The sequence below is a fragment of the Nothoprocta perdicaria genome, unplaced genomic scaffold, assembly GCF_003342845.1.
Source record: "Nothoprocta perdicaria isolate Ctin4 unplaced genomic scaffold, notPer1 scaffold_49, whole genome shotgun sequence".
Taxonomy (NCBI): Eukaryota; Metazoa; Chordata; class Aves; order Tinamiformes; family Tinamidae; genus Nothoprocta; species Nothoprocta perdicaria.
The window spans coordinates 1369309-1381295 of NW_020455743.1; the positions used below are offsets into that span (position 1 = coordinate 1369309).

The window sequence follows — 11987 nt, forward strand, 5'->3', positions numbered from 1 at the left end:
GTTATATAAAATATGAATCACTCATTGACTGTCATGAAAAATTGTCATGCCTTCTCTCTGATTTACTCCAGTAAAGCCATCGATGCCTGAAACAACAGCTCTAGGAGCTGCTATGGCAGCAGGAGCTGCAGAAGGAGTCGGAATTTGGAGTCTGAATCCTGGAGATTTGACAGCAGTGACCTGTGAAAGATTCGAACCTCAGATCAACCCAGAGGGTAAAAACCTCTCAGAACTTAAAAGYCTAAATTTTATGTAGAGTAGATCAAAGTTTTTCTTTGTTGCATTCTGATACACAGCAATATACAGGAAAGCATGTTGTTGACATAATTATTGCATATGCATGGCAAATGCATTTTTTGTCTCTTTCTTTAACTTTTTGCACAAGTTCTTGTTTTATCCCCACTTTGATTCTCATTCCTGCTGTAACCCGTACTTCAAATCATTGTTTTCAACATTGGAGGACTTCTACATGAATAACAATGCTTCATTTCTTCCTGCTTGTAAATATGTTTAGTGGTGAACAGGCACCAAGTTGTTTAAAATTTCCTTTTTTGCTTGTCTGCCTTTGTGCAGAGAGACTATACTGTGAAAAGGTGTGGAAAGCCAAGACTACAGTCTCTGCTTCTTAAATATTTGTAGTGGTATTCCTATAAATTCATAGGCTTATAAATTCCATTTACTGATTTCTCAATTTCAGAAAGTGAATGTCGCTATGCCAGATGGAAAAAAGCTGTGATGAAATCTATGGGCTGGGAGACATCTGAAGCTCCTTCAAATGGTAAACCAATGATTATTGCAGGCTGAGTATTGCTAATTTGCCAGGTAGCTCAGGTGATTCCTCTTGAGATTCATGACCTTTTCTGTTCATACTGTCGCTGCTCTATTCAGTTAATTTGAAATCTATTACTTAAGTGTTGTGGAAAAAAGCACAAGGCAATAGATGGGCTTTGACTCTTGAAAGGACAAAGCAACTTTTTGTGGGCTTCTAAAAAGAGGATATTAATCAGMACTAAGCTGCAGGTTTTGCAGGATTGCATGGCTTAAATCCTCCCTAAAATAATAGATTCAGCTTAATGCTGAGACCGTACAATGATTTCTTAAGCTTTGCTGTATTACACCCTTATGTTGCAAAGGAGAAAAATTTTATTCTGTATTTTTTTTCTTGCTGTATCTTGCTTTACTATATRCTGTATAGATAACCATCTATACAGTATGGGATAGATAACCATCTCAATCTGACCCACAAAAATTGAGAGCAAGAAGTTATCATAAAATCAGGGAGGCTGTGGAGTCTCCTTCTCTGGAGATCTTCAAAGCCCTTCTGGCTGCCACCCTGTGCCCCGTGCTCTGGGTGTCCCTGCTTGAGCTGGGGGCTTGGACTGGATGATCTCTAGAGGTCCCTTCCAACCTCAACCATCCTGTGAAAACACAGACTTGCACAGACCTATTGCCCAAATACAGAAAATACACAAACATTTATGAGGGACTAAACAGGGTCCTTCTTTAGAAATAGAAGGCTCTGGCCTGTCAGGTTCGAATGAAAGCTGTAGGCTTCTATCATTGAGTTTATATTTCTGCAGCATTTCAGGATAGGTTTTCAATCCTGAATCGAACTACTTTGTAGATGCAGTCATCACTTAATTTTTCTTTCACTGAAGCTAAACAAGCTACTAAAATGAGAAATGTGAAGTTTTAAACTGTCTTCAAAATGTAAACTCTTCCCAGAAGCCCCAGTTACAGCTGCATGAAGCATCTAGCTTTATTACTGAAAGATAAAGCTAAAATTTTCCTTCTATGATCCTATACATTCATATATGTAACTAATTTTTAGCCACGTAACACTATGCTTATACCATTTGCCTTTGGGACAGGATTGGGAGAATTGTTTGTGCGGCAGCACAAGTAATAAGTTCATTTCAGCATGGTCCATTATTGTTTTGTAGCCTTATATCTTAACTTTGTACTATGTTTCCTAAAATTACATGTTGATATGCATCATATTTTTTGTTTCCTTTTGAAGTATAAAAAAATCTAACCTACAGAAAATAAAATTAGCTCTTCAGCTAATGTGAAAAAGGRAGGTTCATCAAATCTACCTTCAGTGATTACCTGATTTACCTGTGTAGGAAAAAAAAGTAGATATTTGTCCTCTTCTCAATTTGAAACTTTTTTTTTCCTGCCTGTTAGGAGCATTTAAGATTGAAGAATTCTAGATATAGCCTTATCCTACAWAGTTCTGACAGTGGAATTTGAACTTAAGCTCTCATCATGAAATTCTGTTTCAAATTATTATGGGGGGTCATGAGCAAACTTTTTTATCTTTCCTGCAAATGTCACTGCATTTGTTACTTTTGCTGTTCATATGATTCTTTACACATATATTGCAATTTATATATATTTCTCTTTTGATTTGCTTGACTGGAAACACCTCCCCCTGGATGACATCAGGTGACACTAGTATCTTCTGTAGTCTGCCTTTGGGTTTTTTTATAATGAGTAGCATGATAATGTTAATCGGAGCAAAGTACGTCTCAGGTTAGTTGTTATTTGAATTAGATCATTTTAAAAGCTGTCTGCASTAGTTTAAGTGTTCTTGTTTTTGTCTTATGTCTGTTCATTTTCAGCAAAAATGACTGTGATTTTTGTTGCTCATGCACACGACTATTATAAGGTTGTGTATTAGATACATGGTATTAAAAGAAACCAACTGAAGACCAGCTGGAATTCATCATCATATGCCGTGAATTTCCTGTTAGATATGCTTGAAACCTTGAACTCCTTTCCCTTCATCAAGCTGCTGCAGGTTGTAATAGGTTATGGAAAGGAAATAGGAAATAGATTGGAGCAATATGGCGGAGTTGCACTTAGCATGAAGTTCCATCCTTTGTCTTGTAGTTCTCATAAAATTAAAAATCATTTTGAGGATTTGACTTAACTATAATAAGAAGGCTTCTCTTCCGTTCTGGAAAGGCTTCCTGAAAGGCCCCTTTCTTTCTGGTCACCTTGGAAGTACTGTATGGACAGAAAGCTTCTTCCACTAAATCTGTCGAATACTCTCTTCATACTTTGTTCTTAATTGATAAGTCATTTTCCCTTTGTATAAAGAGAGGAAACCCTGATAAGCCTATTGATTAAACTCCCTATAAGGCTTAAGGGAGAGGGACTGTGTGCATATGCAACGAAGATGCATCTTTAACTTATATTTTATTGTAAAAAGAAGTTCTTATTCTAGTATTAGTTACTTCTGCCAGAAATGAGACATTTTACTAACATATTTATATGGTAAGCAAAATAATTTTATATGKTGATGTCATTTGTTTGTAGTTTTTGTGTTTTTATAATTTAAATCCAAGGAAGATGTTTTATAGCATATTATTTCTTAGTGGGTTCTTTGGATGTGGTTGTTTTTTGGGGGTGGGCCACTCTAGCATGCTCCTATGGTGATGTGTTTGTATTTGGGGTTTAGTCATTCAACCTGAATTTACTGTTTAACTGTATTTTTCCTTGCATGAAGAGACCGTCTGAGCCTATAGGAGAACTAAAATCAAACTAATCAAATGCTTTGCTCAGTAAAAATAAAACTGAATGAATGGGTTGGCATTGATTTACTAACCCTGGGATGCATCTGTAAATGAGAACAGTCTTGAATATGAGGAACATACGAAAACCAACTGTGAATAAGTGGGTAAATTTTTAACAAGCTGAACTAAGCAACTTGAATGTTAATTGTGGGTCAAGGTTTCTTGACCACATGGTGGCTAGCTACAATAATATCAAAAGCAATATTAAGTGGACAGAGAAGCACCTTAAACTTTCAGTTTACTGCTTTTTAAAAACAACTAATCAGTAACCTGCACATATATCCAAACCTGTGCTGTTGGAACCCACAAAAACAGACTTTGTTTCCTTTTCCTGAGCGTGCCAGTGCTTTTCCTTCCCATAAAGGGAACACATTCAATTCACTGTGGTCTTCAAGACCTAATTTCCTCTCGTTTTCCAATAGCAATAACTATTAAGGGGGTTAGTGTGTGTAGTCTGTAACTTACATGGTGCAATTGGGAAGGGGAGAAGATGCAGTTTTGCTCAGCTGTGTGTTGGAAYGCGATACAGAGCTTGTGTTGCTGATGGGAACTCCACGGCTCCCCCTCTAGACCTTTGTTCTGATAAATCTGCCTTGGCTTTTAAAAGACAGAATTAGCTGACCAGGCTTTCCTTCTAACCTACTGGAACTTCATTAATGAATTTGTTACGTTTTATCTTTTAATGAAACACTGGAACTCCAACGCAGTCATCGGCCTAGAAAGTTTGAGAGTTGAGCCCGCTCTGAGCTGAATCGGTCCCTCGTGTGCTGACGCAGCAGTAAGTCTTGCAGGGCAGCGGTGCTGCCGTTAAACACGGCCGCCTAGGGCAGGGCTGGGATTTTACGACTGCAGAAGTGCAAGGGAAAAACCTGCTGTGCAGAACAGACCACTAATGTTGCAAAAAACAATAAAGGGAACGGCTGAACTAACTGCTTTTGCATGCAACACTTGATGAGCAAATATGAAGAACAGCGCTGCTTTTCATGATGTCCTTTCATGAACTGATCAAAAGCAAAAGCCGAAAGCCGATCCGTTATTTGCACTTTATGATCTTTCTTTTTTTTAATGTTGAGAAGCACCTCTTTTTTTTTTTTTTTTTCCCCAGTCTTTCAAATGCATTTGGGAACTAGATACCTGCAAGATTACAAGCTAGTGCATAGATAAACTTTTTGATGGTACAGAGGGAGGGGTTGACTGAAAATTTATATTATTCTATTAGGTTCAAATTTAAAGAAGTGCCTTTGTGTGCTTACATTTGCTCAAGCGAGTTATAAAAACAGAATTAGTTATATATAGGACCTCAAGTCCTTTGCTTTTATCCCCACAGAAGAAGCTGTCAATGCTGGTAGTGTTGGTGTATTTCTCTTACTTAAACACTCTTACTGCTTTGTTTTTTCTGTGATCCAGTTTTTGCTTTTTAGTCTTTCGRATTGTGATAGTTGCTGCCAAATTGCAAACTGATTTATGTATCAGGAGCACCGTTGCAGTTCTTTGAGTTAGTGGCAGTATTTTCCATATTCAGAAAATATTAGGCTTGGAATATCCTCCCTCAGTCCTTCTGCTTGTTAAAAGTTTACCCATTTGAATCAGTGTGGTCTCCTCTCTCCTGCTGTGTGCCCATCCTACACACTTAGCACCTCTAGCATCATTGGAAACAAGGGATGGCTATACTGGACTCCTCCTATAGCTCAGCTGTATTATAGAGTAAATGTTTTTGGGTAATTTCTTTGCCACTAATACACATTCTTTCCCGTTTAAGGTACAGATAAATGAGAGCACTTAACGGATTGCCTGGACGCAGCTGACTTTGTTTGTTTGTTTTGTGTGTGAAGAGATTCCAGCACCAGTGTGATTGTACAGTTTGTGTGACTAAATCCATGTACGAGCCCGCCTGTTGCCCGGCCTTGGCCACCGTCCCGTGCCCGTGCCCGTCGGGGCGCCGCCGAGGACGTGGCCCCGCTCCCTGCGCCGGCGCCGCCGGAGCCTCTGCGCTCGCTGCCTCCCGCCATACCCAATCACAGCCTGAAATCGGGAAATTTCAGAAGCTTGAGCTTTGTTCAAGAAAATCGACGCTTAAAAACCCTCTAGGATAATATCAGATGTTTTTCTATCCTTTCCAGGGTTTTGGTACTTTAGCAAATGCACTGCGGAAAGTTACAATGATGCACTGTAGAACTGTGTAGACATCTTGCAACGTTTCTTCCAGCTGCTATGGATTGCCTGTCATATTTCTGTGGTTGCCAAAGATGTTATTTTAGTGGCCATTGGTCTGAGACCCCTTTGATGGTACAAACCTTTCACACAGTAGCTCCGAATGTCTCTGTGGTAGCACATGCCACTGGTTTGGCAATGCAAAGGCTGCAGGTATAGTCAGCAGAGTACTATCAAAATGACTGATCACAAAGTTAAATGGAAGTTTGGTTTAGCTTCCAGCGTATGTAGCCAGTTTGCCTAGTAAGTATTTAAGACACTAAGACCTGTACCTGTATCTTTAAAAAGGTAGGAGAAATAGATGTTTCCATTAAGGCTATATTTCATATTTTTGCCTGTTTCTGTTTGTTTTGAAATACAAATTTGCTGCAGCTTGCAACTCAAAGGAGAGCTTCTTAGTCCTGTGTAGCTGGTAACTCTTAAAATTTCTCCGATCAAAATACTTTTCTTGACCAATACTGCATATGCTTTGTCATCTTGCTTAAGGATGTCTTGCCAATTATGTGTTAAACTTCCAAAATTTGGAGCTAAATTAGTTTTGTTGAAGAGGGTCCACTCCCTATTAAATATCARTGCTCTAGTTCTTGATCTCACTTAGCACATCTCAGGGACCAAAATCTCCCTTTCAGTTTCCATGTCTAGTTTCAACAGGAAGTTGTCCAAAAGTATGCTGGGTGAACCCAAAATCCTGGCTGGGAGCTGTAAGCACTTGGCACCTGAAACTGGAGCTGGAAGCAGAGGCAACCTACTTGAAAACTGACTTGTGACCACTCTGAAGCTTCAGATCCTCCGTAGGTAAAGAAATGAGGCAATAACTTCGACTTCAGCTTCCCTGTTGCTGTCAACAGCATGAGAAATGCCAGCCTTGCCGAACAGGTCGGGAAATGTGGTCTTGGATCATGTCACGCTGTAGAATGATACTGAGGTTATCTGTGGGAACAATGACTTTGAAAACAATTTACAAAGATGTGGTTAAATGCACTAGGAGTCAAAGGGAGTGTTTTTTATTTTGGTTTTTTTTTTCTCCTTTTTGTGAGTGTTCTTAAAGATTCTTGTCTTATGAAAACGAAGTTATTCTTCGGCAAAGTTTTTCTTCATTCAACTGTAAATAGAGGCTTAGTTTTAAAAGAAATGTTAAATAAATGTGTCTGAAGCAATGGATTGCACAAAAATTCAGGTCCGTACAATATATTTAATATCAAATGCATATTAATTGCCTTTTTATGACTATGTGCAATGACCTTAGAAAATGTGACTTTTAATTAAGAAGTTAGAGAAGGAATGTTTTCCTCCTGTGGTTGCATGTACACAATCCCTTCAGTTCCGCTAAAGGGATTTTTATGCACAGGTGAAAATGTAACACCACGGTTCTTATCCCACAACTCCTATAAACACATGAATGTGAGGTGCAGCTGAAACTTGTGGCTTTTCCAGTTTGTGTGGAGAKACAACAAAAGAGTGAAAAGTGAACACGAATCTGCAGAAAAATATGTGTATTCCTCATGTTTCCTCTGAGCTGTTGAGGATCCCTCCTTACACCAAGGAACAGGCATAACAGCAGCCTTTGGAGCGCACAGCAGCCCACACCTCAGACTGCACTCTGAGTATGTCTTCTTGCCAAAAATACTGAAGGTGTGAAGCTGGGAATGATTAATGCTGGAGTGGTGCCCTTGCCAGCAGCGTATGTGGCAAGGGGGAAAAAAAAGTAGTGTGTATTATTCAGGAGGGGAGATTTTTTGCTGCTTTTTCTGATGTATCTTTTACTGAGAAACACAATTCCTATTACCTTTTCACTGAGTAAATACCATAATTTTATTTTCAAATGCTGTTTCAAGTTTTTAAGAGTATGACACCACTGTAATCTTTCTACCAACATAGTTTAAATTAACTGTAAACTGTGTGTGGGGAGAACTGCTGAAAAGTAGCTTTTGTGAGTACTGTGATTTTTTTGTTTGTTTGTTTTCCTATAAGTTACCAGATTTATAAATTCTTACATGAGAAATGCATTCACTTGGTATTAAAATGCCATAAACAAACAGCTATGTTCTGTCAGTTCTTGTATGTTAGCGTGTGGCTACATGTTCATTGATATTATTATAAGGCCTATTAGTATGATTCCCTGAGGTGTATTAAACAATAGAGTCTTTTCTTTGTATCTCTCACACAACACACACACACACAGTTTAACCTGCTAAAATGCATGGATCAAATGTATGTCATACTGGATTGTATGTTTTAGTGATATATTCAGTTTCTTGGGTTGAACTGAGTAAGAAACAACTTGGACTTCCTCAACCTGCCCCCGTTCAGGAAAAAGCAGAGAAATACAAGTAAAAAGAAGAAGAAGGACAAAGTCCTGATATAGGTTTGTTTTTWAAAGTATTATGAATCAGGGAAGAAGGAATGGAATGTCAATCAAATATAAAATATGTCTGGGGACAATATCTAGAAACTATTTTTTTGATTTTGTCTTTTTAGAAACAGAAGAGGGGATATAGCTGTCTATATGCTGTGTATACAGCAGCTCCCTTTAAAATCATGCACCCCCCCCCCAAAAAAAAAAAAAAGTAGTGTCCCTGACCAATTCTTTTTATTTTCTGTGTATATGGATCAAAACTATATTTTACATATCTACTGGTGCATAATTATACCAAGACTTCAGCTATTCCCTTCAGCAAGACTATTCCCTAGTCTTTAAGAAGTCAGTAGTCCCCTRTCTCAAAATCAGTTATTATGAGTTAGAAACAAATCGCCCAAATAACATGTAAATTGTCATTATAGAAACTTGGCAGGCACATTATACCTCACTATCAGACTTCTACCTTTGCCCATGACGTTTTAAAGTTTTCCTTTCAATATGCAAGACTAGAACCTTCCCCTCAGCTGCGGTTCCAAGAGCATACTGAAATGGCAGGAGAATTATGAGAAAAGTCTAATTAGTACAGATAACTACATTTAATCTGATATGAAATTTTATTTATATATATATAAACAAATGCTTTTCAACAAGAGCTAGGATGTCCCATCTATTCCTGGAACCAGATGCAAACTTTTTAATGTCAGTGTCTAAATCCAATATTCCTCCCATCTGAAGAAGCATGGATCTGTTGCCACTGGAATGCTACCAAACAGATGCAGCACAAGTGCAGAGTGATTTGCTCTTTCTTAGTCTTAGACTTGTCTGGCATTTATGGAAGTAGTACACAAAAACCCATGAGATCACAGACTCACAGCATGGTTAAGGTTGGAAGGGACCTCTAGAGATCATCTGGTCACCCCCCCTGCTCCAGCAGGGACACCCAGAGCAYGGGACACAGGGCGGCATCCAGGCGGGTTTGGAAGATCTCCAGAGAAGGAGACTCCACAGCCTCCCTGGGCAGCCTGTGCCAGGGCTCTGGCACCTTTACAGGAAGGAAGTTCCTCCTCACATGGAGAYGGAACTGCCTGTGTTTCAATTTATACCCACTGCCCCTTGTCCTATCACTGACCACCACCGAGAAGAGTTTGAGATAACCAGGCAAATGAATAGGAGCCCTTTAAAGCAAAGAAATAATATGAGGCAACTGCTAAAATTGTTTTCTGATGCTCTCTCTACCAATCAGTGGATCAGTAGTGATCAAGATCGATAGGAAACGAATAAATTAATATCTTCCTCAAATGCTTTGTGTATATCTTGAAAAAAGATATGGGAATGTTTCTTTTCGTCTCTGTAATTTCAGGGAAATAAATTGTTAAATAGAAGTCAGTCCTGTGGAGGATAGCTCAAGTTTGCAAAAGCTATTTGTGAGAATTTAGTCCTTACCACACACAAAAAGACTGCTGAGCTTCTGGACACTAGTGGTATAATCCAGAGGTTGAGACTTTTTAATCTGTTCATCAAGGATCTAGATGAAGGGACAGAACAAGTTTGCAGATGATACCAAGCTGGTTAGAGTGGCCRACACTCCAGAGGGCTGTGCTGCCATTCAGAGGGACCTGGAMAGGCTGGAGAGTTGGGCAGAGAGGAACCTCATGAGGTTCAAYAAGGACAAGTGCAGGGTCCTGCACCTGGGGARGAATAACCCCAGATATCAGGACAGATTAGGGGTCRACCTGCYGGAGAGCAGCTCCACGGAGAGGGACCTGGGAGTCCTGGTGGACACCAWGTTAACCATGAGKSAGCAGTGTGCCCTCGTGGCCAAGAAGCCCAATGGGATCCTGGCTGCATTGAGAGTATTGGCAGCAGGTTGAGGGGCTTGATTCTTCCCTCTGCACAACCTTGGTGAGACCATATATGGAGTATGCGGAGCGCTGTGTCCARTGCTGGACAGAGTATACGGAGTGCTGTGCCCAGCACAAGACGGACATGAGTTACTGGAGAGAGACCAGTGAAGGGCCGTGACAGTGATGAAGGACCTGGGGCACCCCTCACATGAGGAGAGASTGAGAGAGCTGGGACTTCTCAGCCTGGAGAAGACTCTGGTGTAGGTAACTGATGGGAGGTTGCTGATACACCAGCAAACAAGTGTATATGAGTCAAGGTTTGTCAAATTACTATAAGGTAATGTGACTGTAAGGTTATGTGTGTATTACTTCACATAACAAAAGTCATGTGAAGAAAATGCTTTTATTAACTAAACATAATAGTTTATTAACTAAACATAATAGTCTTTTATTTTAAATTTTGAAATAGATTATTTTCTTATTCATGATTCACAAACAAGTGCTCTGATGTGCAAATGAGGCATATTGTGTATTGGAATAATTGGAATAACCTGGATTTTTCATTTTTTTTTTAATTCAGGGGGTGAGATAAGCAATTAGAAACAGCAGAGAAAAAAACACCAGATTTTTGGCAATTCATAATGGAGATTTAGCTAATGCCATAGTGGATCAAGTATAACAAGTAATAGGATGGGTGATGGTCTTAAAAATAGGATGAAATTGTTATACAGAATATCCTTAAATACCTGAAACAGTAGGCAGATTTTGTTACAGCTTTATAAAATATGTATCAGTTACCTTGAATTACCTTTCAAAGTAGCATCTGTTGTATCCATCAAAACAATATTAGGCACAGCTTTCTCAAAATGAAAATTTTGAAATCAACATTCAAATTATTTTTGGGAGAATGTGAGTCAGTGCTGCACTTCTCTAGAAKAGAAACAAAGACATCATCAGTAAACGAGCAGGTCATTTACAAGATGTAGATCAGTATTGCCAAACTAATTTGCAGTAAACAGGTAGTAATTAACACATATGAAGAAAGAGGTGAAGTGTTTCATAAYAGTCTACAAAACAAACGTGTGGCAATTGTTACTTCTTATTCACAGAAATTTCCTAAAGACTAYTGAAGTTATAAAATGTCACCCAAAACACACAAAGTCCCAGTATTAAGGTACCTACCTGTCCATATACCCAAAGTAGTCATTAAAATATAATCACATGCTTGCTTTTTCTCCATGGACTTCTAGCATTAGACATTATCTAGATTTTAAAACAAAATAATGATTGATATAAGTGGATGTAAGTGACACAGTATGGATCCTTGTCTTTTTTTTTTCCCCCTATTTGGAAGTTAGAAGTTTTGTTAGTTAGTTAGAAAGTTAGATAGAAGCTATCCTTAATGTATAAGGCATGGCTTCACATTATTATAGTGCTTCACATTTCTCTCAAAGTCCTGTGCCCTTCCTGCACCTGTCATTTGTAGACACACTCTTTAGCAGTTTAGTACAATATGTTGTACTAATTTTTTTGCACTGGCATCTCCAAGACACTGTTGTCTCTCTTTCTTCCTGACTTGTCATCTTATTCTGAAAAAAAATCTAACGTTGAAGCATCTAAGAAACTTAAGACCAGGCATTGTTGAAAAGCACACAGATATGTCCTTATTTCATTTGTCTTCAGACCTCCCTGGTAGCTACTTTTTCTTGAATTTGATCTTCTCTCCCTCCTGCAGATTTCATTTAAACTCCCTAGTACAGCCAGCATCTCYCAAACTTCAACAAACACTTGTTTCCATGTTTTCACTTCTGCTTTCTCTTTTCTCTGGCCCTGAAAAACACCAAACATTGCATACCCTTCCAAGGGGCTGCTAATGAAGCTGTCTTATTGCGTTGGGTTTGTTTGCCTGCTGCAACATCAGCTCCGTATCMGTGAAGGCTTTCCCGCTTCAGAACAAGAATAAGAAGCTGTAGGTTCCTCTTTCAGTACACT

General features: G+C 38.9%; 1 protein-coding gene across 1 annotated transcript in view; it reads left to right on the top strand.

Moving 5' to 3' along the window:
- Positions 1-7689, top strand: part of GK (glycerol kinase) — a 34450-nt gene extending 26761 nt beyond the window's left edge. Inside the window, exons 18-21 of the mRNA XM_026047308.1 lie at positions 72-215; positions 698-778; positions 2449-2535; positions 5341-7689. Coding sequence (XP_025903093.1) covers positions 72-215; positions 698-778; positions 2449-2535; positions 5341-5354 — 326 coding nt within the window. The 3' untranslated portion in view covers positions 5355-7689. The remainder of the gene's footprint in view (positions 1-71; positions 216-697; positions 779-2448; positions 2536-5340) is intronic.
- The last annotated feature ends 4298 nt before the right edge of the window (positions 7690-11987 follow it).